Source organism: Culex quinquefasciatus, chromosome 2 (genome assembly GCF_015732765.1).
Source record: "Culex quinquefasciatus strain JHB chromosome 2, VPISU_Cqui_1.0_pri_paternal, whole genome shotgun sequence".
Lineage (NCBI taxonomy): Eukaryota > Metazoa > Arthropoda > Insecta > Diptera > Culicidae > Culex > Culex quinquefasciatus.
This window is the reverse complement of record NC_051862.1, coordinates 88,760,622-88,787,998: the sequence shown is the minus strand read 5'-3', so window position 1 is coordinate 88,787,998 and position 27,377 is coordinate 88,760,622. Positions and strand designations below refer to the sequence as shown.

At 37.8% G+C, this 27,377-nt stretch overlaps 3 protein-coding genes across 4 annotated transcripts; all 3 read left to right on the top strand.

The window, feature by feature from the left end:
• The first annotated feature begins 2,075 nt into the window (after positions 1–2,075).
• LOC119767013 lies at positions 2,076–3,986 on the top strand. Of its 2 annotated transcripts, none has more exons than XM_038254207.1 (3): positions 2,076–2,184; positions 2,244–3,173; positions 3,232–3,986. In XM_038254207.1, exons 2-3 carry the CDS (start codon positions 2,250–2,252, stop codon positions 3,913–3,915), a joined length of 1,608 nt encoding a protein of 535 aa, XP_038110135.1. In that variant the 5' UTR covers positions 2,076–2,184; positions 2,244–2,249; the 3' UTR covers positions 3,916–3,986. The 2 variants fall into 2 exon arrangements, with proteins under 2 accessions (XP_038110135.1, XP_038110136.1); XM_038254208.1 differs by having other exon boundaries at positions 2,233–3,173.
• A 2,936-nt stretch (positions 3,987–6,922) lies between these two features.
• LOC119767800 (mini-chromosome maintenance complex-binding protein) lies at positions 6,923–8,998 on the top strand. The gene is made up of 2 exons (XM_038257331.1): positions 6,923–8,237; positions 8,304–8,998. Exons 1-2 carry the CDS (start codon positions 7,036–7,038, stop codon positions 8,917–8,919), a joined length of 1,818 nt encoding a protein of 605 aa, XP_038113259.1. The 5' UTR covers positions 6,923–7,035; the 3' UTR covers positions 8,920–8,998.
• Positions 8,999–13,116: 4,118 nt separating this feature from the next.
• Positions 13,117–26,981, top strand: LOC6053515 (lysozyme). Its single transcript, XM_001869549.2, has 4 exons — positions 13,117–13,282; positions 18,564–18,740; positions 26,287–26,360; positions 26,670–26,981. Exons 1-4 carry the CDS (start codon positions 13,210–13,212, stop codon positions 26,814–26,816), a joined length of 471 nt encoding a protein of 156 aa, XP_001869584.1. The 5' UTR covers positions 13,117–13,209; the 3' UTR covers positions 26,817–26,981.
• Positions 26,982–27,377: the final 396 nt, after the last annotated feature.

Below are 27,377 nucleotides of genomic sequence, written 5' to 3'. Positions count from 1 at the left end.
TTTTGCTCTTGTTAACCATCACAATCATCAGTTATGCGTTGATTCTTGACAAATATTCCTAAAAGTTTATGTAACTATCCAACCCCACACGGAATCGGTTGTTGCGTTTGAAACGGAATACGTAAACGATTCGAATTGAATTCCGTTTCAGAATTCCGATTGAGTTGACTGGGTAGGTGCGAGCAAACACGGATAAAAATTCAAAAAATTAAAAATCAAAATTTTTAAAAATTTAACAATAAAAATAAATTCAAAGTACCAAAAACTTAAAATTTTAATGATAACCAACAAAAATAATAACCATATTTTTTTAGTTTTTTTTTTATTCTGGGTTTAATTTTTTTAAATTTTTTTGAATATTTTAAATTTTTCATTTAGTTGATTTTCTTGGCTTTCAAAATTTCGAATATTTTTATTTTTTTAAAGTTGATCAGTTTTTAAAAGTTTTTTGGAGTTGATCGAGAAATTAAAAGTACAACATGGAGTTAAACTTTCTGTCAAGCAGCTGTGAAGTTTTTAATAAAATTTGCGAAAGTTTCACTCCATGTTACCGGCTCACATCTCTCATTTTCATTTCTCGATAAATATTTTTACACAGCAAATTCTGATGTTCGTTTTCAGTTAATCGAGAAATTAAAAAGAGAGATGTGAGCCGGTAACATGCACTTTCCCAGCTGTCATGGAAAACTTCACAGCAGCTTGACAGTAAGTTTAACATCATGCATGTTGCGCTTTTAATTTCTCGATATTTACTGAAACTTTTATCGTGAAATTAAAAGTGCAACATGGAGTTAAACTTTCTGTCAAGCTGCTGTGAAGTTTTCCATGACACTTGCAAAAGTTTCACTCCATGTTACCGGTTTACATCTCTCTATTTAATATATCGATGGAGCTGTCACAGTTTGCTGAAATGTCAACAAGTTTTCATTTTCTGAAAATTTCAGTAGCGCAGATTTCAGTAAATTTAACTGAAGCTCATCCAAGCACTCCTCCGTCAAAAACTGTGATATTTGTTTTAAGCTAGGGTTCGATCTATAGGGTTTTTTTTCTCAAAATTGATTTTCCCTAAAAGAGCACCCAGCTAGCAAAATCTAAACGTAGAAATATGTACCCTCCCTGCAAAGGCTTATGCATTGATCTCAGCTGAAAGGTTCTCCAAATCTCTGAATTGCAAATGTAACATCCTGGAGTAGAATTGTTAAATTCTAATAAAAACACAATTGAATTGAATTAAATTTAACTGAATTCAGTAATGAGAAATTGGTGTGAAGGTATCGAGAAATTAAAAAGAGAGATGTGAGCCGGTAACATGGAGTGAAACTTTTGCAAGTGTCATGGAAAACTTCACAGTTGCTTGACAGGAAGTTTAACTCCATGTTGCACTTTTAATTTCTCGATACACTCAACCCCCGGTGGTTGGTCACTTTTTCGTTTGACACTTTTTTAGTTTGTACCCCGTTGCTTGGCCAAAGTCAAACTAAAAAGTGACGAACTGTCACTTTTTACGCGGCGCTCACGTACACTATCAAAACAAACGTTTGAAAGTGTGTGTGTGAACTCTGTGTAAAAGGGGTGTCAAACTAAAAAAGTGACCCCGTTCGTTTGGTGTCAAACCATCGGGGTTTGAGTGTAATTTGACAAGCTAGAACCCAGTCAAATCAATCCGAATTCTGAAACGGAATCTAATTAGAATCGTATACAAATTCCGTTTCAAACGCAACAACCGGTTCGAACACGGAACCGGTTGTTGCGTTTGAAACGGAATTTGTATACGATTCTAATTAGATTCCGTTTCAGAATTCGGATTGATTTGACTGGGAACATAAGTTCAAAACCGACCCTAATCAGAAATGAGTAAAGGGGGCATCTGTCAGATTTGAGTGAATTTCACTCAAAGTTCCACGAAAAATGAGTGATATTCACCCAGATCTGAGTGAAATTCAATCAAATTTGACAGATTCCCCTTTTTACTCATTTCTGAGTAGTTTAGGAATATTCGGTTTAGACGAAAACTGAGTGGTTTTAAACGTGCGTGTACCTATTTTCGTTTTTGCGTGTATAATTTGGTGTCAAGGTCAAGCTTTCAAAACACGTTTCGATTGTTGCAAAACCTGCAAAACACTTTTAGTAAGCTCGTTTAGCAGAATTTCCAACGGAATTTAAAAGAAAAAGTTTATAATTATAGTAAGACAAATTATTTCTTTAAATGAGTGTTCTTATGCTAATTATCAGGCAATTCACAGCAAACGATGAATCTCTCGACAACCGACGAAGTTCCGTGCAACGGACCCTGCCGAAAGCGATTCCGGGCCCTCAACATGGACCAGGCAACGGCCAGCGTTCTGCTCTCGTCCGGTCGAACATCCGGACTGCAGTGGCTCTGCCCGGCGTGTCATCAAGCACAAACATTCAACCCGCAGTACATCTCCGCTATCCGTTACGGGACCGATCTTCCGCCGGAACTTTGGATCATGATCTTCCGGTACTTGGGCAAGCGTTCATTGCTGCAGGTGCGGTTGACCTGCCACCGTTGGAAGGAGATCGTCGTTCAAAACCAGTCCTTGGCGAAGAAGTTCTGCGTTGTTTTCGATGGCCAATGCACCATGGACGAACAATTTCGGCCGGAAAATCTGTTTCCGGCATCACGTGCCGAGTTTTGCACGACATGGATCATCTCTGTTGACGGCTGGTGGCCTTCGTTTGGCGCTGGGTTGACGGAACTGTGTATTAGTAGCTGTAGGATAACACTACCGGTTCTTTTGGGAATGCTGAAAAAGACTCCCAACCTTACTTGCCTGTCTCTGGGCCACGTCGAATCTACTTCAGCCGAAGAGATCAATGTGGACTTCCGGCTGGAGAAGTTGGAATGTCTTTCCTGTGCGATGATTTCCGATGTCTATGGAAATATTTTCACTCGATTGAGAGAGCTGAATTTGGAAATCGAACTGGAGAATGGCGAAGATGAGAAGGTGTGTCGTGTTCTGCAATCGGTTCAAGGAACGTTGCAGCAACTAGACTGTCAGTTGACGCCGTTTATGATGGAACAAATGGCCAGCATGGACCGACTTCAGCTGAAAAAGGTGGCAGTTCGTCAAGCAGTTGGCGATTTGGTAGTCGAGCTTAGCCAAATTCAGGGCTCGATTGAGCATCTCGTCGTTATTGCTACAGTCGAGGTAAGATAATAATCAATTTCATTAGGTACGTTCAATTTTTATCATTTCATTCGTACAGGATCTCTGCAAAATCGGACGAAATTTGACCAAGCTGAAAGAAATCAGCTCCATCATGGTAGATTGCGGGACTCCTTCGTTTCTGGCCGAAATGCGTCAACTGAAGGTTCTCGATCTAGAGGGATTCGAAGAGGATCGTTGGAATTTTGAACAGTTCGGCAGTGCAACTTTAACCAGCTTGAAGCTCAACAAATTTAGCATCTCCGGCTTGCAACGCTTCTTGACAAATTGTCCCAATCTTCAAGAGTTACAAATGTTCGAATGCGTGCTGGACAGCTGGTCAGATGTTTTTGCTGCACGGTTTGAATCGTTGCGTCGTTTGCATCTGGGCAGCAGCAGTGTTCTGCAAAACGTTATGAACGTTCCTGCGAAGCTGAAATGTTTGAAGAAACTAAGAATTTCATCGTGCGACATTTGCGCAGAGATGCTCGTCGAGTTGCTACAGCAGTGTCCTCGACTAGAGAAACTGAAGCTCTTCGGTATGAGCTCAATCGACGACAAATTTGTGGGCATTTTGGGCCAATTTCCACAGCTGAGAAAGCTACAAATTTTCTACTGTGCTATAACGGACAAGTCATTGCAATTGATTGCAGAAAACTATTCTCATTTGAATGTAGACATCAAATCTAGAAAGATCTCTGACGCAGCCATAAAACTGTTCAGGTATGCTACACGTTCTGTGTAAAAGTGCGCAAAAAATGTATCATTTGGTATGAATAAACTACTAACTTTGACTAAACAAGAACCTTATCGAGAAATTAAATGTGAGAGCGTGTGGAACATGGCGTTAAACTTTCTGTGAAGATTACCATGGCACTTTGAAAATTTTAACTTCATGTTGCACGCACACACTCTCACTTTTAATTTCTCGATTAATGGAGAAGAGTTTTATGTATGTTTGTAGGTGGTCCTCACCTTTTCGAATGCTTTGAGTAGGAACTTCAGTAAGAGCAGCAATTGGGTACTAAAGCCCTATGTTAATTTTATGTACAACGGTAAAAAACACGATTAAAAACCATTTCTGATCACATTTTTTCATTTTAATGCAATTTTTTTTTTTGACAAGACAACATTTTTTCGATGGATCAACTATGGTCTCCTTGGAACGAGCTGTCAAGTAGGAGCTTTTCTGTCCAGAAGGACCGCGAGGTTAATTTTTCAAAATTGATTTAAAAATCCATTTTAAACTCTTTTTGGTCGTACAAAAGGTCATTGTACTCAGAAAAATAAGCTTTATCGCTGTGAACAATAATATCAGCAATACTGTACGACCACAAAGAGTTTAAAACGGATTTTTAAATCAATTTTGAAAAATTAACCTCGCGATCCTTCTTGACAGAAAAGCTCCTACCTGACAGCTCGTTCCAAGGGGACCATAGTTGATCCATCAAAAAATTGTTGTCTCGTCAATTTTTTTTTTGTTTTCATTGAAATGAAAAAAAGTTATCAGAAATGGTTTTAATCGTGTTTTTTTACCGTTGTACATAAAAATTTACATTTGTATTTTATTTTTCAACAATATACCGAAGGTACAACCTTTTTTGTATACATTGACTTAAATGATAAGGACCTTATGTTTCATTAGAACATAGGACTTTAGTACCCAATTGCATTATTTTGAGCAGTTTATTTTTATTTTCACAAGCTAAACCTAAAGGAGCTATTAGGCTATGGCAAACAAACAAACTCGCACTTTTTTGTGTTTGACAGTCTGCCAAATTCGCAAACTTGTTTGCGGCAAACAAAGCCAAAATTCAACGTAGGGGAGTTTGGGGTAATATGGACAGGGGGTAATTTGGACACCCCTTTAAAAATCACGTTTTCTTCGGATATATAGTGAAAACGGCAATTTAAGTGATAAGGCTAGTACTAGTAATGGCCTAGGAGTATGGACAAACCAAAAAAGTTGGAATAGGTTAAGTAGTTTTGGTGTAATATGTAAAAGTTTCCAAAGGCTGGTTGGCACTGCCTTAAATTCTAATATTTGAAGGTTAGGAAATAAGGTTTTGCAGGGGTTATATGGCAAATAAGTGGACATTTTATGTTTAAGGGGGTTGCTTGGACGATGCCTGAGATATGTACGTATAAAAATTGTGCATTTTATCCATTTTTATCATCAAAAATTGCAATTTATGATAGAATATGCTATGGGGGTAATTTGGACATGGCTTGTGGGGTAATTTGGACATACCTGAAAGTCTACCTGTCAGGCAACAAAAAAGTAACTTTCATGGTTGGATGAGTTTTTAAAGCGATTTAGATAAATTTAGAGGGATTTAATATGTCAAAACAATCAAAAAGGAATGTGAGCAATGAGAACTTTCACAAAACCCCTATTTTTTAATTTAGATAAATTTATTCCAATATTCGTATTGATGAATGATGATTATTGTACATTTGGCGTTCACCAAGACTCTAATGTTGATTGCTTTTAATTAATTTCTTTGACATTTCTAATTTCTATGCTGGTTTACAATAATATTTGAATTTGAAGGGCTACAGAATGTAAAATTTAGAAAAAATGATATTTTCAAGCTAATAAATTCCATATAAACATAAACGATACCTTAATCACTAAAAACTATACTTGTGCCGAATCCAGAATCAAAGTTTAAATCATTTCAGTTATGTATACTACACTGAACTATTTATGGTCTTCCTATTGAATTATAGTTCTATCACAAAATCATTATTTAAACCTTTGATGGAATATTGTGAGCAAAACAACACTTCAAAATATAAAGCAATTACAAAACCAGGTTGAAGGATAAAAAAACATGCTCAAAAAATCAAATGTTAAACTTATTCTTCCACATGTGTCCAAATTACCCCTCAAAAGGTGTTCATATTACCCCACAAGGTATGTCCAAATTACCCCACAAGGCATGTCCAAATTACCCCATAGGGGTGTTCATATTACCCCCACACAAAAATGTGGGGGTAATTTGGACACCTTTTAATTTTTGCGATAAAAATGGGGTTGTCTTCAAAATTTATCGAAATAAATGACATTTTTCCATCAAATATGGTCTCTATTATCCTCTGGTGTCATCCACATTTCTTAAAAATATCCATACAGCCCGTGACAGAGCAATTTCCTTAGGGTGTCCAAATTACCCCACACTCCCCTATGCAAACTGACGTTTCAAACTGTCAAAAAGTTTGTTTGTTTGTCGTAGTCTAATACTTCCTTTAGTTTGGTACAGAAATTCTCAGCATGAAAAAAGAAAATTACAAATCTCAGTCAAGGGACTCGTAATCGGGCTGTAGTGGACGAATTTGGATGCTTCAAATGGCAAAAGGTAGCTTTTTTGTCCACATTGGCTAGTATGCAGATTGGAAGGATAGGGGTCAAGAAACAGCTTTACGAACAGACGAACAAAGGAGAAAGAGCGATTTCTTGGGGCTTTTCTGCACCCTCTCTGACCTGCTTGCGCTGCCGCTGCTGCCCATTTGATTTTTTTCTTGACCGGTTCCTTCCGAAGCGTAAACCGCTTATATCTGATTACCACAAAAGTTCCGTCAAGAGTAACCCCCTTTTCGGTTCCGAGAGAAAATGAGTCGTTTTTATTGTTCCTGTAAAGTGATGCGAGTGCTCGCCACCAGGTGGCTATCAAATTTGCATCCGGACCGCGCGGATAACCCCTTTTAATTTTTGCAATCATTTGTTTTGACATTTCAAGTTCGCAAAAAAAGGCGCGCAAATTTCGTTCCAAACGAAAACATCTGCCTCACTGCATACCGCGGATCAGAGCTCGCTCGTAAAGTGCAGTTTTCTTGAATTAAGTGATTTTTTGTTTCAAATATGTTGGACCTAACGTCGTGGACGCCGGAATACTTCTGCGAAAATGCAACGAGTTGCGCGGAACACCTTTCGAAAGCGGAAGTTCGCGCCACAATCCCACTGCTAAACTGCAGCAAGCTGCACAACCTGCGGGACAACACGCTGGTTCGGTTCCGCGGAATGATCCAAGATATGCAGGACCCGGAGTGCTTTCTGGAGCGGTACGAGGTGCGCCGGAAGGGCGGCGATGGCGGGCTGGTTCGCGTTCAGGACGGTCGCTACCGAGACGTGCTTGTGATGAACAAGGACGAAGAAACGGTCGATCTGAGGGCTTCGAGCAACAAGTACGGCGAGCGGAGGTCCATGTTTGTGATTTCGATCCCCGGGTACAACGGGTGGGCTGTGGAGTGCGAGGAGAAGCTGAGCGGTGGTGGTGGTGGGGTGTTGAGTGCTGGGGTGAATGAAGTCGGGAGTCCAAGGTCGGTGAAGAGGTCGCTGGCGGAGGATGAAGATATGGAGGTGGATGAGACTGGTGGTGTTAAGGAACACCAGTTCAAGAAACCTTTGGTGCCTGCGGCACCGTCTACGACTAAGGGATCTTCCGGAGGAGCATCGACCTCAAATGGAACCAACGGCAAAGTCCTTTCAGCGGAATATCTCCTAAACTCGCCAATCCCCGATCGTCCAAGCAAAGCTTGTCTGGTCAAACTGTACTCCAACCTGGAAGAATCTACTCTCAACTCGCTGGTCGATGTCGTTGGATTCCTTTCGGTTGACCCCGCCCTTGACGGCAGCACCGACCAAATGGAAGACGAGGACGAGCTTTCCGAACATCAGGCAACGCATCCACCTCCGTCCCTGATCCCTCGAATCCACGCCATCAGCGTTCAAAAGCTCAAACACGTCAACCCACTCGTAAAGGAACCCGCAAGCCCGCTGGAAACCTCCGACATTTGGCGGGACATCCAGAACCTTCTCACGCAGTGTCTCTTCGGGGATCGAATCGCCGCCGAGTACCTGTTCTGTCACCTGCTGTCCACGGTTTACATTCGCAACGAGCTGGAATCGCTTGGGCAGTTTAGTCTCAACCTGAGCAACGTTCCGGCGGAAACGCTACCCCGTTACACTGTTGGACTGTACGAGATTCTGGAGCTGTTGCTGCCCGCTAGTCACTACTTCCCGATGACGCTGGAGAACATGAACACGATGCAGTTTGTGCCCAAGTAAGTCTTTTCTGAAGTGAATTCATCTAAATCCGAAACTAACCGTCTCCCTCCTCTCTCCCGCAGGAAAGACTACACCACGAACAAGCTGACCAGCGGCCTGCTCCAGCTAGCCCCCCACACCCATCTCCTCCTCGACGAAACGCGCCTCCAAGCGGGCAAACTCGAGAGCAGCGGTGTCGAAGCCGTCCAGAACATCGCCCACCTGATCAAGAACCAAAAGCTCAAGTACAACTTTCAGTTCTACCAGCTCGAGTTCAATTCGGATGTCCCAGTCCTCGTGCTAAGCGAAGGCAAAAGCATGCTCCCCACCAACTGCCACACCCCCCTCCTCCCAGACCCGGACACAATCCCTCTCATCGACGAAACCCTGAAAGCCGGCAAGCACTTTAGCCAGCCCAAACTGGCGGAGATGCGACGATTCCTGACGGTGCAGCGCATCCGCGACTTTGACATGAAGACGTTCGATCCGGAAATCATCCAGAATGACTTTCTGCGGATGCGCAAGGAGGTGGACGCCTCGGCGGAGGATTTGCACTCGCTGCTGGTGCTGGCACGGCTGGCGGGACTTTCGCGGGGAAAGGTGTCGCTCGATAGTGAGTGCTGGGAGCACGCGAAAGAGCTGGAGCAGGAGCGGAAGCGGCGCGTGGAGCTGTTCGCCAAGAAGAAGAATGAACCGTGAGGTACCTGATTGTGTGTGTTTTCTCTGTTAAGTTATACACTTTTTTTTCAATAAAATGAAGGTATTTTTAAGCAACTTATTTTTTGTATTTTTGTTGTATTTCAACCACCTGTAAAATTTCGCAAGCAAAACTTTTTTACTTTTTTGAGTTATTTAATTTAGTTTTTCAAATAATCAGTTCAGTTAGGCATGCTTAACAACCTTACAGAAAAAAACTAACTTAATCCACTTCTGTGGTTGGTGCCTTCTTTACTTTTTACAAACAGGGAGTAACATGATGGGACACACACATTTGAACACAAATTCATCTATTTTTTTTAGAACCGGAATAAAAAAGTACACAAATATCACTGAAATGGTAATATCTTGAGACAGGGTTGCCAGATTATCAATGTTTTGGACTCGTTGGAAAGGTCTTTCGATTACCTAACCAACGATGATTCGGATGATAGATTCGGACATAGTTTATATACATTTAAAAGAGATCCGGCTTTAAAATGGTACATAAATATCACTTAAGTGGTCATAACTCAAGACAGGGTTGCCAGATCATCAACTTTTTGGACTCATTTAAGTTAGATCCGGTTATATGTGAAAACACATTTTTATACATAACTTTTGAACTACTTATCGAAACTTCAAACAATTCAATAGAGACGTATGGAACCCTAAACTTAGTCTAATGCGACCGGTTTGACCTAAATCGGTTCAGCCAGTGCTGAGAAAACTGAGTTAGAATTTTGGTCACACACATACACACAGACATTTGTTTAGTTTACGATTCTGAGTCGATAGGTATACATGAAGGTGGGTCTACGACGTTTCTGAAAGAAGTTCATTTTCCGAACAGGATTATAGCCTTACCGCAGGTGAGGAAGGCAAAATGCGGTGAAATTTGTCCGGAAAATGGTAAAATCATCACTTTTCTGAAAATCGCCATATAAAAACCATATAAAAATATAAAACCTAACTATTTTGACAGCTAAAAAAGCCAGTCCTAAGTTATTTAACCCTCTACTGCCCAAATTTTTTTTTCGAAAATTTTTGGCACCATTATCATTTAAATTGTAGAATACTGCGTAGAGGCATAGTCTGGGACACTTCAAAAGTTACTGTATACTTCTTTTTACTTAAAATCTGGAGTTTTTTTGAAAAGGATCAATAAACCAAATTTTCAGTTTTTGCTTTTTGGGTGTTTTTTAATACCCCTGACTCAAGGCGGTTCTAAAAACACACAAAAAGCAAAAACTGGAAATTTGGTTTATTGGACCTTTTAAAAAAAACTCCAGAAATATAGAAAATGTTAATAAAAAACACAGCCAAAGTTGACCTCTAAAAAATGACAAAAACATTGGCGAAGTCACCTAAAACAAGTAATACTTCCAACCCATAAATTTTCTAAAATGTTAAGAGTTCTTCTATCCAATGCTTTTTAAAGATTAAAAATTGGTTGAGAAATTGATTTTTGGTGATTTTTTGAATCGAAGCCCGTCTAAAGGCGGGGTTGGGTTGTAGAGGGTTAATCTACACCTATACGACATCTAATCCCAGTCAACTCAATCGGAATTCTGAAGCGAAATTTAATTCGAATCGTTTACGTATTCCGTTTCAAACACAACAACCGATACGTACACGGAATCGGTTGTTGCGTTTGAAAAACGGAATACGTAAACGATTTTATTTGAATTCCGTTTCAGAATTCCGATTGAGTTGACTGGGATACCTTGATCCGGAACATCAGTTTGTCAACTGGTTTTGACTATAGATTGTCAAGGGAGACAGATTGGTCGATGCAAACTAAATCGGCACTGGCAACGTATGTTTTGCGCTGGCAACACTGCCAGTTTTGCTGGGCGTAAAGGGCGGTTGGTGTCCAGCGCGTTTGGATCTGTCAAACATTGGCCAAACTGTTTCCTAGACAAACTGTAGTTTTGGCTTTTGAGAACAAAGCACGGAAAAAACCAATTCACGAAATCGTGATTTTTGTTCATGAATCTTAGAACCACGAATTAATATAGGTGAAATATACCAATTTTAAGCCTAATAAGCGGTTGTGGTTAGATGAAGCTGGATAATCTGGAGTGTTCCTTGAAATTTACTAAAACCAAGTACACCAACGAGTAGAGCAACTTTTTGTGGACATTTCTGTCTATTTTCACTTTTACTAAAAGTTATTCTTTTTCTTCATTGTTGGAATTCGAGCGAGAAGAAGGAAAGCATTAGCAATTTGTTTATCAGGCTTATGAATACGAACCAGGCGATGGTATAGAGGTGTAACTTCAATCGCTGTGTTGTTTTTTGTTCGTTTCTAAAACGTTCAACTTCCCGCGAACGTTCTCGCGGCGAGAACTCGAGGGAGAGAAAATTTTCTCGCGAGAGCGCGATAATACCAAAATTTTCTTTTACAAGCATTTAAAAAAATAATTCCCAAATGTATTCTAATCAGACGAGAATGCATTGGGCCACGCCCATTTTTCTATTTTCAGCATAGTTCTTTTTTCTTCCACCCCTCTTTTGGGTCTGCTTAGTGCTGCCAATTGTGATGAAATTTTAAGCGAACACTCATGAAAAGTAGCATTTATAGAGAAAGTTACCTGGCATTACTGGCTCACTTCAACAGGCGCTGCAGCATGCTGGTGGCCTCCCTCTGTTGTTTAGTTGCCTTCGGCCTTCGGCTCTCGCTCGGTTTTCTTCAGCCTTCGATTGGGATGGGTCGTCGAAAGTCAAACGTCAAAAGACCTGGCGCGTTTGTTTTTTTGATGGCGCTTGCTAATTATTTACATGTTTGGGGATTTTTTTTCAATTGAGTCACTAACTAATGTTCAAAAGAACATGTTGCTGGTAGTTGGAAGCAATTTGATATCTTAAGCGCTTTGAAAACGTTAATGCAAGTGAAAGAAATTGATGGCGACTTTTGTTAAGTAGTTAGGCTCTCATCTTGCGTGTGGATGTGTGTGCCAACAAAATGATGAGAAATGGTTTCGCAAAATATAAATCATGATCAAAAGTGCATTTAATTTGATCTTTTTGGTCAGTAAATGGCATAAATTTGCGTGCTTACTCGAGGCGGTGCTGATACTGTCAAGTTTATAGCCTAAATATCATTTTTGGAACATTAATCGAGCATCAAACTCTCCATATGACGAAGAAAGGTGTTTGATTAGAAAGGGTATATTTCCCCTATTCACATTTATAGTGCAAATGCACCATACTCATGAATAAATTCGTGGCTATCTCCGAGCTGCAGCGCGGGTTTGTGAAAAGAAGGTCTACAGTTTCCAACTTGATGTCAACACACTCGCAATCTATTCGACGCAATCTATTTTGGTTTTGCAAAAGCTTTTGACAAGGAGCCGCACATGATCGCTCAACAGGTTGGGTTTTCGAAGTTGGTTGATCGTAACTATTTGGTAGATTCGGCTTCGTCCGTCTCGGGAGCGTTAAATCCCAGGAAATTCCCAATTCCATCTGGAGTCCCTCAAGGCAGCACCATCTGGGACCGCTGATGTTTATACTCTTCGTCAACGATATCTGTGATATTGTGAAAACCTGAAAATCTTCCACACTCTGACTACCGCCATCGACTGAATACTCAGCAAACGGCAATATAAGAATACAAATTTGATGTCGAATCATTTCCCGAAGTGATCTGGCAAAAGACAATAGATGTACCTATCGGAATACTCAGAGACAGGAAAAGGAACTGACAAAGCAAAGGACTATTTTGGAATACAGTGAAGCAGAAGCAACAGTTCCCAAGGCATGCTCCCGATTATTGAAAGCTGACGCTGACGAATTATTAGCAGAGCCGTTACAAGTTGTATGGGTTTATGATCACCTGACAATATGTAATATGACAACAAAGCTTATCAAGGACATTTCATGAATGTTGTTGCTAGTGGGAACTGGGTAGAATTAAAATACTGAAGTCTGTATCCGAGATGTGTTTGACTAAAACCGAGCAGTTGATTGGTACATGGATCTCCTGTTTTCGACCTGGAAGAACCTCCAATCAACCAAGACATTTACGAACATCCTATACCGCTGTCGATGACGTCATAGCTGCCCCGCGCATCAGTAACTTATTTATTGTGTATATATATTTATTATGAATCACACTCGCGCCTAGAACCGTGCCCGAACGTACAGAGACAGGTTTCCTGATCAGGCCAGCGAACGTACCCGAGTCAGTCGCGAAGATCACGTCAACGGTTGCGGATCACCAAACAGTGCTCGAGTTCGAATCCCAGTGAGGTGTGAAAAAACGAAGAAAAAACAGATTAGAACACCATGAAGTGGCTCGTTTGTTTTGCCGGCATTTTGGTCGTTCTTATCGCGGTGAACGCCGATGTGTCCCATATTGGTAAGTGTACCGATCGATCGATCGTAGCAACCGTTGTGCTGCACTGATTTTTCGAATTCGGGGATTTCCAGCTGCATGGCATGCTTGGATGATCGTGGGTTTAAGTAGAAGGAAAAAAGATCCCCAAAGTGAAGGCCAAGGTGGGGTGAAAGGACGCAATGTTGTTCTACAAGTTTCGTTGGATTGGTTTGTTGCCCACGGCGAATACTTAACGGTTCATAGCAGCTGGAGATTTTTAGTTCCGGCTTCTTGCGAAGGCATGATGATCAACAGATTTTAGTATGACGATGAGTTAGACGATACTATTAGAAGGTATGGGAACTTGTTTCAGGTTTCCAGCAATAATAGATGAAGCTTAAAACAGTAGAGAGCTTTTGAAAGGTGTGTCTCCCTAAGGGAATAAATATCAGAAAGCCAGAGCTAATTAAATATAATACATTCCCTGGTTGAACACGTGAAGGGTTGGTGATATAATATTTCATTCATCATTTGCGGTTCATTCATTGAGGTTTATCTCTGTCACGAATCGTGTGATTTACATATACGTTGCTGAGAAAGAAAGAAAATTACCTGAGTAAATATCATCGCTTAATTCAGTCGTTTGTTTGATTATTCTCAACCTTCTACAGCCTGATGCCGGTCGAGATTTTCAAATTCAAAGCTCCTAAGTGCTTGAAAACTGCTGACTACTGAACGTGAACATAAAAATATTTGGCAGAAAATAAAATAAAAATACAAAAAGTTTTACAGATGTTGGCAAAATGATGATGATTTATCAAAAGTCGAGTTATAACGGTCATGCCAACCCGGTTTGACCCGTTTTCTGTTCTCCTCAATTTGTAAAATATTAACATAACGGACACGTTCCACGAAGATTAAAATTCTAGTGAGGATTATTGTTTGTCCCGATATATTTGTGTGTTGTTTTTTGCTTCTTCAGAAGTAAACCAGCACGATTCAAAAGCTCTCGAAAAGCAATAAGAAAACAGGATTATCGTCACCAGTCGCCACGTTCTCGATTATTTATCGCTGACTGAAGTGGGCATCTCATGCAAATCGAAGCTGATTGATTGTCAACGAGAGGATTGATGGATCAATAAGAAGGAGTGCAATAAAATAGCTCTGTCAAGTCTCGTTAACTGGACAAAGCAAATTGTTTCCTTACTACAATAAGTTGATGAATCTTAACTTTTTTATTCCATCCCTTTTTGTGATTGGTGCATTCAAAATGTTATAAAAAACTTTATAGAATTGTACATTTGGAGCCTAACATTTCTTTAGGGCACATAACTTTTGTAAACAATAGTGTATCCCTTTCACTCAAATGACAGTTTACATAAGGTGTGAAAGGGACACACTCTTGTTTAAAAAAGTTGTGTGCCCTAATGAAATGGCAAGCACGATTTTTTGGTCAAAAATTGTGGTTCACCAAGCAAATTAATTTGATTGAAAATTTATTTAAAAGAAAATGTAGTTTTTTTTATTCATTCCATTGATTTGCATTAAAAGCTAGCTAGGTTATTTTATCTGAAGTTATTTATAATAACCTCTTAGTTTTAGGTATGTTAGTGGAAAGATTCAAATATTATTGAGCTTACTGGAACTATACTTATTTTAATAAACAGATTTACGATCCTAAAATAAGCTAAACATCCACCAAATGAATGTTTGAAAGGCTTGAACAAAAACATGGAATTGCCTAGACTTTAGTTTAATGATTTTTTTGAATTTTTCTTTTTTTTATTTATTTGATTAGGTAAATATTAAATTCACTTTTTCGCATTTTTTTACTCATAGCTATTACCTTAGCTATATCCGAAAATATTTATGGTAAAGAGCAATTCCAGCCCAAAACAGGATTTTTTAGGTACTTTTTTCTCGACCCTCTCCGATTTGAATGAAACTTTGTAGACATGTTATCCTAGGCTTATCTTAACCATTTTTGTGTATATGGAGACAAGTTCACTACAGATTGTCAAGGCAAACAGATTGGCCAATGTTTGACAGATCCAAACGCGCTGGACACCAACCGCCCTTTAAGCCCAGCAAAACTGGCAGTGTTGCAAGCGCAAAACATACGTTGCCAGTGCCAATTTATTTTGCATCGACCAATCTGTCTCCCTTGACAATCTGTAAAGTTCACTCGATAATGACAATTGAGAAGGGCGTAAGTGTTTTAAATATTTTTGTAATTCGAAATTTAAATATTTCTTTACCATCAGTGGGGGTGACTATCGGTCAAAAAACGATACATTTCTCGTAATTTCTTAGTAAAAAAAACAATTTAAATAACATCGAAAATCTTTCAACGTAGATTTGTTCTTAGATAGTTTACTAACATTTCCCCAAAATATGGTGGATTTTGATGAACACTACCTTAAATGCCAATTGTTTGAAAATTGACCCAATCTCACCCCTTAGAGGGGGTGACATTGGGTCAAATGGTACTAAAATGATGCTCAAATACAACTATAGCATGAGCATGAGCATGAGAGACCAGTAAAATGATGCTCAAATACAACTATATGATAAAAACAAGTCATCCAACAGTGTTTCTTGTTAGAGGGAATCGTATTGACATGCTACAATGTTTGAAGTGGAGATTTTCAAACATTTGGGTAGTTTTCGAACAATTCCAACAAAAATATTAGAAAAATGATTTTTCGAGAGGTTATTTTTGGCCAAAAACGTACCTCAACTTTAGACAGCTGCTAAAATAACAGGATTTGTTCTAGGAACGAGATTTTTTCAGCGAAGTCATCTTAAGATGTCCCCTACACAACCCTTTTAACAGAATTCAGTTTCATTGAGAATAACATGAGAAATGGTAAAATCCGTAAAAAATCACTTTGACCCAATCTCACCCCCCAGACCCAATGTCACCCCCACTGACGGTACGTCAAAGCCGTTGCATCGTATCAAAAAGTGGTCAAAGACAAACTTGTAGGAAATTTGACGGGCTTTCCGAAAAAATACACTGGAAGAAAAAAACACGCAACTTTTATGAGATTTTTTGATTTTTTTGTCGTTCAAAATTTTTGTGAAAATAGCCTAAGCTGTTACAAAAAGACTCACGAAAAATGCAGGATGGAGCAATTTACCTAAAAAAAAATACAATAAATCATTTACTGAAACTGTTTTTTTGAAAAGTGCTCTGAACGTCAAAATATTCAAAAACCGAATACGCGAGTCGATTCTCCAGACAATTTCACATAAAAGTTTCCATATTGACCTTTGTCCTAAGTCCAATCCTTGTGAAGTTACAGCGGCTTTAAAAATAAAAATGTTGAAAAAATAGGTTTTTTTATGGTTTTTGACAATTTCTATGTATCTATATGTAAATATTTTTACCGGAAAGCTCGTCAAATTTCCTACAAATTTGTCTTTGACCACTTTTTGATACGAATTTAAACGTTAAGAAATATTTAAATTTCGAATTACAAAAATGTTTAAAACACTTACGCCCTTCTCAAATATCATTATCGAGTGAACTTGTCTCCATATACACAAAAATGGTTTTCATAAGCCTAGGGCATGTCTACAAAGTTTCATTGAAATCGGAGAGGGTCCGGTACAACCGATTCCCTATTCGGCATGGAATTGCTCTAAATAGATGAACACTATTTTGAAAATAATGAAAAAGTTTTTTAAAAAATTAATCCTGAGAATGGCGGAAAACAACACTTTTTCAGTACTTTCTGTTCGCAATTTAAGTCGAGTGCGCTGACCACGGGGACGCGCTGTCTTGTTTTTGCATGCTCATTTTCATTTCTTTTGTGCCGCTGTTTGTGTGCTTGGGTGCTTGGTTATTATATATAGGTGAAGGGATTTTATTAAATGATCATTATATTGCATTATTATATTTAATTGATTATATAACCACACTATATTTTACACTAACACATTATACAAAACACATATGAAACTGTAAACAGGAGCGTTTGGTACGGTATGTCCACGCATCCTTCCTCCCCTGTAGATTCTGTGAAATGTGATCCGTTCTCAGAATCCTCTCGGCGGTAAACACAACGTAGTAGGGCTGGCCGCTTTAATTTTTGCCATACATTTTCGGGTGTTCTCGGATGTACTGCAATTATTAATAATGACAAGAAAAGTGCTTGTGGCGTAATCTAATCACAAGACTTTCCAGCATGCTTTCATCGGACTGGCTGCGTTTGTGTTAGATTAGATTAGATTAGATTAGACTTTCTGTTCGCAATTTAAGTCCCATAAGACCCCTTTCAAAAATGACTTGTGACAATGACAAGCAAAAAATCATACGCTTCTAAATTTAAATGAGAATAACCGTAAAATCAACAGAAAACAATTTAAAATGCAATCATTTTAACACCTAAACTCCCAATCTCGAGAAAAAGGGGGAGTTTCCGGTGTGTTTTGCTTTTCAAACCCCCTTTTGCTGTGAAATATTGAAACAATTAGCAGTATTTTATTTTTTTTTAATCATTCAAGTAATCCATATGTGGAGCAAAGGTGCGCACTGTGCGGGGCAAAGTGATTTTTAAGTTAATTTTTGTGTAAAAGTTATTACTTTAATTTTATGGTATTGTTTCTACTTTAAACTAAGTAGTACTTATAAAAGTTTCATTTTTAGGGTTAAAAACCTTCCTACTTTCGCATAAGTTATATTGTTTGGTCTATTTTGGCAGAAATACTATTCTCTTTGTGATTTTGAATCAATACCACCAGAAATAAATGTTATCCAATGTGTTTGAATTTTTTCATACAAAAGTGTATGGAAATTTTAGTGCGTACTGAAAAACTGATGGTAAAAAATAAGAAGAAGAAGAATGTCAAAAGTTCTTTAAGGGTTACCAAGGTAATTGGCTAAACAATATTAAAAAGGTTTCAAAGATTTCGTGAACCTGAAGTTTTGTAAACCTTATTTTGTAAACATCAAATATTAGATCAAAATGGCCCAAAAGTGAAATTTCCCTCTAACTTTCACAAACTTCAATTTCACTATATTTTTGGTAATACATAAAATTGACCCCAAGATAAGTCCAAAACCCAAATATGAACTTTTTAGGTTGAAACTAAGTATTTAAAATGCTGGTGCGCACCTTTGCTCCGTACTACTTTATTCGAAAATTTGGCTTCTTTACTTATTACGAGTCGTTAACAAAAGTTTAAATAAATAAAACAAATTAAAAATCGCGAAATAAAATTGCCACTCTGCTTACTCTGTTTTGTGAAATCAGATTTTTTTGATAAAAAAAGCTTAAAAAACTTTTTATTTCTTCTCCCAATCTTTTTCTCGCAGTCCAGGAGAACCCGGTGACGGAGGTGTGCCTGCGGTGCATCTGCGAGGCGTCCAGCGACTGTGACCCGACGGTTCGTTGTACCGGCGAGGTGTGCGGCATGTTCCGGATCACGTGGGCGTACTGGTCCGACGCGGGCAAACCAGTCCTGCAGGGCGATTCCCCGGACTCCCAGAGTGGTAAGGAATTGATGGGATGGTGGAACCCGCTAATAATAATAACGATAAATAATATTTAATCCTATGGTCGCCGGAATGGTGCTCCGGTGCCTCGTCCATAAAAGGGGGACACGATGACAAGTGGTGTTTTATTGAACATTTATTGTGCCGGCGTGGTGTGCTAATTGGTATACGTTCTCGTGGTAGAGAAGCAATGTGTAACAAAGTTTTGCTTAAATGATGGCCTGACTGGCGGTGGGTAATGTTCAATAAATATAAATCAGAAAAGCAAACAATTATTATCCTGTTAGTTGGCTTTCTATACTGGGTTGCAGAGTAGCAGCAGCATCACATGCGATTGATCGGCAGTTCGTGATGTGTTGTGAATTGCACGTTTTTACGATCGATAATTGGTACTTAATATTCAAACGATTTAAACTTGTTAGCAGCATGTTATTGATATTACATGGATCTATGTCAGTAGTATAACGGTTTATGGGAATCGATTAGAGAAAGGTGTTCCCACAATATTGTTCAGCTTTAAATGATTTGTTTGATTTAATAAGGGAAAATGGGGGCAAGATCACCTAAAATCACATATCGTATACATATTAGAGTGTAACAAAAATGACTTTTAGGCGGGCAATCAGGGGCTTGCTCCGGTGCGCGTTCTGAGCCCAAATCCCAAATATGAGCTTGATTGGAGGTAACAGTAGCAGGCGCTTTGCACTTGAAGTTAAAATGGGAAAAACCAACACCCAAAACTGGCAGCGCTAGTCCGAGAGAATGATGGTCTCGAGTCGAGAGAATAGTGGTACCATTCACGGACGCAGAGAACACTGCTCGAGAGGTTCTTTGAACACTTCTCTATCACGGTCAGTATGATTTTAAGCCATTTCGTACGTATTTTAATTGTACTCTTCATTATGCGGAAAAATCGCAAACCTATCAAAGTCACCCCGGCTATCAAAGTCACCCCGTTTTACGGTACCGAAGAGTACAATTAAAATACGTAAGGAATGGTTTAGAAACATACTGACCGTGGTAGAGAAGTGTTCAACGTATCTCAAGAAGAACTTTTCATAAAATTTTGAAAAGTTTAAATAGTTAGTTAACTATAGTTAAGAAAATGTTGATGAAAGTCATTATTTTAAACTTCTCAAAGTGTCATGATTTTCTCAATGAACATGATTTTTAATCGGAAAACGGAATGCATTTTCGGATTCTTTGGACAATTTTCCACTAGGAGAAGGTTAAATAAATTTGTAAATAATAAATAATATGTGTTTTGGAAACACCATTTAAAAAAAATCTCCAAATTTATAAGCAATTTCAGTTAAATAAATTTCATCTAAAATGTGAAAACTTGTGATTCGTGCTTCAAATTCTGTAAAAAATGCAAAATAAATCGATAATTTTATAAACAAAACCAGTTTTAACAAATTTTAGGCGAAATTTCGACTGTTTAACAATTTTACTTTAAATTTATATGTATTTTGCTTAAAAGCTTATACACTTAGTGAACTAAATATAAACATTTTTTTTCTTAAAAACTATATCAGCTACTTTAGTGATGGCACATTTAGGGTACAAATAAAGTTTGAACATCTTAAATATGATTTTAACAAGAAAAACTATGGCTATCAAAGTCACCCCGGAATTATAACTAAGAATTTTTAACGTAACTATTTTTTAAACATTATTGAAAAAACTTTTATTCCGAAATAGTGCATGGACTTTGTGTAGTCTACCCCAGTACATGTTTTAAAAATAACAATCTTGAGAAAAACCTTACCTGTTGGAAAATATGCTAAAAACAAATTGAAATCCTATCAAAGTCACCCCGGTTTACGGTACGTCTAATCAAGCTCATATTTGAGATTGGGATTTTCTCGGCGCTTGCTGAACAAATTTTGAGAACATTTTAAAATGAGTTGTTTCTGTAAAAATTTTAGATCTGTTTTGCATAATTTTAAATTTTGCATGTGGAATCACTATTTCCAGATCTGATTTTTCTATAATTCACGCAAATTTTAGAATTTTAAGCAATAGAAATCTTGACTAGATCGGGCATCGAATTTTGTTTTATTTAAATCTACTCTGTGGCGCCTTGCTTACGTCCAAAGAAGCCATTTTTTGTAATTGATTTGTTCATGCAAGTCTCTATGCAAAAATTACAGCTGACCTTGTATGGTATCTAAATATTGTGTCATCTGAAATTTTCTTTAAAAATATCAAATTTTCCTTAATGTTCCCTAATGATTATAGCCTGGTTAAGAGTATTGAAAACAATTTGAAAATGGTAGTTTATGCAACAAGTTGAAAAAAAAAAGATTTTTTCAGCACGAATCAGCATTCAGCATTTATCGAAGAGTGCTGAAAAAAAAAACAAGTTTTGCAACGAGTTGCTTACTACATTTTTGTGTAATTCCGAAAAACGCTGTTTGAATCGAATTTTATGTCAAGCATCCATGTGTTTGGTAAATTCACTGTTCAAAACAAAACAATATTGAAAAATGTTTCTTTTCGATACAAGTGTTGAAATGTTCAACTTTTCAGCACCCATTTCAGTGCTAAAAAGTCCTACTTTTCAGCACTGGCATTGAAAGGTATTGATTTTCCAATCTGTTTTTTTTGTAGGGAAAAGTAGGCCGTTTCGTTTTTCCAGAAGGTCAAGAAAAGTTGACAGTTTCACAGCGGAATTGCAAAAAAATAAATTAACCCTCTACAACCCAACCCCGATGGCCTTCGATTTAAAAAATCGTCAAAAAAACAATTTTTCATCAAATTTTGATTGGTTGGTTGGGCGTTGGAAAGAAGAATTCTTAAAATAAAAAAAAGGATTGGAAGTTTGACTTGTTTTATGTGACTTTGCCAATGCTTTTTAAAAATGTCATTTTTTTAGGGGCCAACTTTGGCTGGGGTTTTTACTAACATTTCCTATATTTTAAGTATGCAGTATTTTTTGTAGTGTCTCAGACTATGCCTCTACGCATTTTCCTACTCTTTGAATGACAATGGTGCCATTTTATAGCAGACAATGTGAAAAACAAGCAAAAAATTGAAAAAGTGACTTTAAAAACATGAAAAAAATAGATAGGCAAAATGTAATGATAGGAGTTGGTAGAATAGGCCAAATCCTACCAAATACTACCAAAAACAAACAAAAACTAAACAAGATAAATGCAAATTAAAATACAAAAAATAAAACAAGAAAAACATAAAACAAGAGAAGTAAAGTTTTTCGTAGAACTAAAGTTGCTCAAAATGACCTCCTGAACACGGAAAAAAATCTTCCAAATAAAATTTTGGGCAGTAGAGGATTTAGCATACTGTCAGAGATTCTTAAATTAATTTTCTGTCTGTTTTTGCGTTTATTTCAAACGTGAAGTTTTTTTTTACTTTTAAAAGAAACAAGACTGTTATGGATTTAATTATGTAAGGTTTTACATTCCGGTTTGAAAGATGATTTTTTTATGTTAAATTGGTTTTCAACAAGTTTTTTTTTTGCAATTTTTAAAGTTCTTTACACCCGACTGGCAGTCGCATTATTGTGATGCATGGCGGCATGAAAGTATATCAGAATCTGCATGAAATCTGTCCTCATGCATTTTTTGCAATATAGGAGTATGACATTTTTGCCCGTTACCGACAATTATCGACATTACCAACGGCTTTTTGGTTGTATTTCACAAAAAAATCTTAGCAGAACGAGGATTAAACCACCAACTTCTTGGTTATTGATCCGACACGCTACCACCGCGCCATGGACGCTTGATGAAAAGTGAGTGAAAGAGCACCAACATATGCTTCTCTTTGGAGGGTTGCTCGGGGACGGGCCAGAATTATATGTGTTGGTGAGAACTGCAGATCGCTGAAATTTTTACACGCGGGCAAAAATGATCTACGGGCTTGCTGCAAAAAATGTAATAAAATGTGACATTTTCTGCAGCAAATCCAATGTTGCAGATTTTGAGATATATTTTTCCTTTGGGTGTACGTAAGCAGTTCTCAAGAAAATAAAAAAAGCTACTGTGTGTGTTTGCATTCTTCCAAACATTTAAATTAAATTTACACATGAAAATTTAAACTACACAGAAAATGATGTAAATTCACATATTTTCAGAGTTAATATTACTTCAAAGTCGGTCAACTTTCCCAGATGTTATACTACCGTTCTTTTACTGTGTAACAAACAGCAAAAAAAAAAGGTAGTAATCCAGCTGTGTGTAAAAGGCCTGGGTGTTAAATAAAATTTTGCATTATTTTATGAAATTCCATGTAATATTACACCCTGGAATATGTAGCCCATCTGTATGGGAAACCTACATGACCGAAATGGCATGCTCATATATGCGTTTATCCATTCCATTTTTCATCGGTCTGATGGCCGAGCGGGCTAAGGTGCCATTCCTTACTGTTGGTGCTGGGTTTAAATCCCGTCGGTTGCAACTTTTTTTGTGTTTATAAAAATTGTAAATGCAGTGTGTAATATTAAGTGTATTTTTTGACGAAGGTGATGTGCATGTTTTTGCATGCGATTTTACCATTTTTTTGCTTTGTAGGATAAAGATATGTTGACAGATTATGTGTACGAAGAAATGTGTACATTTTTAATTATATCTTTTACAAAAAAAAACATTTTTTATCCCACATTTTTTTTACAGTATAATACTGCCGCTCTAATCGTGTCTATCCCATATGTAAAAACAGCAAGCCGAGAAAAACGCGTGTCAAAGTTGTCCCGCCCATAAGGCTACGTGTTAGAATTTCACGAAAAAGTGGATTTTCTCCGGCTTTCTAAAACAAAGTACTACATTTTATTGGTTTTTCTGATAGTTTACATGATTTTGAACCAAACTGCATCATTACCTCGAAATTGACGAAATTACATATGGGTCATTCCACCTGAAGTGTGCAAGAAAAAATGCAAATTTGAAAATTACCATCTCCGATTCTGCTCAAATTTGGCAGAGCTGTTGAGACTATCAAAACATGCAAAAATCCCGAATTTCATCCAAATCGGACCACCCCCTCCATTTTTGTACCCTCCCAAAAAATCGACTTTTTGGCGATTTTTGAGCGAAACCCCTATCTTCAAACGACGATAACTCAGGAACCACAAATCTTAGAGGGTTGGTCTTAAGCTCAATTTTGAAGGAAATTGGACGTAGAATCCGAAAACGAAACTATTGGCACTACGCCCCCCGGGGCATGGCCTTCCTCTAACGTGGGATTTCTGCTCCAGCGCCTCTGACGAGACAGGAGAAACCGGGACCGACGTTTTACTTCACCATCCGATAGAAGCTCAGTGGATAAGGCGGGAATCGAACCCGCGTCTCATAGCATCATCGGGATCGGCAGCCGAAGCCGCTACCCCTGCGCCACGAGACCCACACGTAGAATCCATTTCCGTGATCAAAATTTAGATTAAAATATGTTTTCTACCTGTATTGTGCAATTGAAAACTTTAAATGGCCGTATCTCAAAACAGCCCTTTTTATTTTTTGAATTTGACCTCACCATCGTATTCCCCGTCCGATTTTACATAAGAATCACTTATCGACAGAAAGGAATATGTTTCGTTCCAGAGATATCGAATTTTAAAGTTTTTAGTTTTTGAGATTACCTACATTAGCTTAATTCGCCACATATGCTAGAAGCACTCAGAAGCGCTGTTCAATAACTGCTACCTGGTTATTTATTGAATTAAGATTTCATCCCAAATAATCATTAGCAAATAAGGCAAAAATGTAATGTACACCACTGTAGGAAACTGCTGTATACGGTGAATTTGTGTGCTAGCCCACAGTACAAAGCAAGAACGACACGCAATACAGGGCAGAATGGAATTCCCGCAGAGCTAGCAGGAAATTGTAATTGATCTTGTGACTTAAGGAAAAGTGTACGATACATTATCGTGTTAAAAATTATGAATTAATATGAACAAAACTCTCGTGAAGCATGATTAAGGAGGAGGATTTCTGGAAAGTATAAAACTGGAAAAAGGTAAGAAAATCACAACGATTAATCTGATTTATTATCTAGTTGTGTTATTATTCAGTTGTGTTCATTTTGACACCGTCCGAACAATAATCTTTTTTTTTGTTTGCCAATCATTTCGAAATCTTGGAAGACGATACAGCTGCTATCCACATGTATCAGAAGTATATAGTATTGCTTTTGAAATTAAATGTACCAGAATTGAAAAAAATAATCAATTATTCTGATGAAACACATTATAAAAATCGGTTTAATCAATCTTTCAAACCCTAAGGCAGAATTTGGGGTTTTTGCTGAATGGCACTATTTCGCTACCGCACATGGCAAAAGCTCTAGAACCCATGAGAATTATTTCATCTACTACAGCCAGCTCTACATTTGTTCTCGTTTCAAATAAAAGAAGAAATAAAAGAAATAATTTGAGAAAGTGGGAAGAAATGAGGAATTAGAAAAAATATGAAAATAATAGAATAATGATAAATTTTCGAAAATTGTATTGTAAAAACTCTGTAGCATTTGCAAATAAATATTAAAAGTTCAAATTTTACTTAATATGGTTCAATGACACTGAGATCAGGAAAAATAGTGCATTAAAAATTACCCAATAAATATTCCTTAAACAAAAAATAGATTGTTCAAGGTATTGATTATCTCAAAATCGTATAAAATTGAAAAAATAATTCATCTTACAGAACACCAGGTAGTTATTATTGATCAGCACGACTGAGTGCTTCTAGCAGATGCGGCGAGTGTAGATATTATAATTATAGGTAATTTCAAATACTTAAAACTTTAAAATTCGATATCTCTGGAACGAAAAATATTTTTTCCTTTCTGTCGATAAGTGATTCTTATGTAAAATCGGACGGGGAATACGATGGTGAGAATTTTAAAAATAAATAGGGCTGTTTTGAGATACGGCCATTCAAAGTTTTCAATTGCGCAGTACAGGTAGAAAACATATTTTAATCTAAATTTTGATCACGGAAATGGATTCTACGTCCAATTTCCTTCAAAATTGAGCTTAAGACCGACCCTCTAAGATTTGTGGTTCCTGAGTTATCGTCTTTTGAAGATAGGGATTTCGCTCAAAAATCGCCAAAAAGTCGATTTTTTGGGAGGGTACAAAAATGGAGGGGGTGGTCCGATTTGGATGAAATTCGGGATTTTTGCATGTTTTGATAGTCTCAACAGCTCTGCCAAATTTGAGCAGAATCGGAGATGGTAATTTTCAAATGGTGTTCCGCTTCAGGTGGAATGACCCATATGGGACGGAATTGCTTCGAGCGGCAGAATAAATGTTAAATCGGAAAATGTTGACAGAAAAGTGTCAGAAAAATATTTTTAGCGTTAAATTACACTTTTTTTTTCTCTGTGTGGGATATAGTTCGAACGTTGTTCATGATTTTTTTTTGATATTTATTGCTTGAAAGTTTTGGGGAGTCTGCACGTTTAATACGAAAAAAATATGAAATCACTTATATAGAAAAAAATTGGTTGCTTAAATAAATTTAATATACAATTCCACAATTTATTAAACTCCATTTTTATCTCTTTATTACAGCTTACGCCAACTGCGCCAACGATCCGCAGTGCGCGGCCGCCACGGTGCAAGGTTACATGAGGAAGTTCGGCCAGGTAAGAGCGAAAAGAGTACAGTGTATTTAACGCAAATCATACCGTCCATTATTCACGGCGAAACACTCCTTATCCCAACCCATGACCCCCAACGTGATTGGCTGGCCTTGACCGCCACACACCGGTTGTTGAGGCAGATCTCTGCAGTTTGGAGATGAAAGGAGTTGTTTGGTTTAGGGTGTGTTCAGAATGTGACGTTGTGCGTTTAAGTAGATTTGCTTAGTAGGGCTTTTTGATCTCTTTTGATTTTTTTTTAATTTTTGCATCTGAAAAATAACAAAATTAATTCATAACCTCACTTTTTTGCAGGACTGCAACGGCGATGGCATCATCGACTGCTTGGATCACGCGGCAATCCACAAGCTGGGAGGCTACGGCTGCAAGAACCAGGTCCCCATTCAGTACCAGAGCAAGATCGACCAGTGCATCCACCATGCGGCGGGAACGCAAATTTAAGTCTACTCGGATCGTAATGACATGCTGCGATCCAGTTTTTGTCACTGTTTTTTTTTTTACTTTGCTGCAAGTCTCCTCCGGCAATTTTTCTTCATTTCTTCGATCAGCCTGAAACGTATACGCGCCATTTATTTATTTTTATTTAAATAAACTTCTCATTTCGGACTTTTGCTGAGTTTTTCTTTTTGTAGTTCTAGAAACAGAAATGCTCCCGTCATTATTTTTAAATGTTTATTTTATCATTGCTAAACACTCTCAGTTAGTAATTTGCATTAATCACGATATATACGAATGGATTGCTAACACTTTCTTGTGGTTTCTATCTGGTTTTGTGTTTATTTCGGCTTTTTTTCTTTAAATTCTAGTCTATGTTTTTTTTTGTAAGAAACATTCAACAATTGCTAACATCGTCGCCAGTCTCTCCTAAATTGATTAAACAAATGTAAAAACTTTGCGTAAAACGATCCCGAAGATCATTTTCTATTCGTTTTTTTTTTTGTTACCAAAGAGCTGTATTTGGTTGTTCTGCGGCACGGCAGGAATGTTCAAAATTATGACTTT

What these genes read in the sequence shown, in the direction of transcription:
- LOC119767800 (XM_038257331.1), top strand. Translation starts at nt 7,036, where the DNA reads ATGTTGGACCTAACGTCGTGGACGCCGGAATACTTCTGCGAAAATGCA. An exon ending in ACGATGCAGTTTGTGCCCAA is followed by an intron (nt 8,238 to 8,303) that starts GTAAGTCTTTTC and finishes TCTCTCCCGCAG; the next exon opens with GAAAGACTACACCACGAACA.
- LOC6053515 (XM_001869549.2), top strand. Translation starts at nt 13,210, where the DNA reads ATGAAGTGGCTCGTTTGTTTTGCCGGCATTTTGGTCGTTCTTATCGCG. An exon ending in CGCCGATGTGTCCCATATTG is followed by an intron (nt 13,283 to 18,563) that starts GTAAGTGTACCG and finishes TTTTTCTCGCAG; the next exon opens with TCCAGGAGAACCCGGTGACG. An exon ending in TTCCCCGGACTCCCAGAGTG is followed by an intron (nt 18,741 to 26,286) that starts GTAAGGAATTGA and finishes TCTTTATTACAG; the next exon opens with CTTACGCCAACTGCGCCAAC.
- LOC119767013 (XM_038254207.1), top strand. Translation starts at nt 2,250, where the DNA reads ATGAATCTCTCGACAACCGACGAAGTTCCGTGCAACGGACCCTGCCGA. An exon ending in TCGTTATTGCTACAGTCGAG is followed by an intron (nt 3,174 to 3,231) that starts GTAAGATAATAA and finishes TCATTCGTACAG; the next exon opens with GATCTCTGCAAAATCGGACG.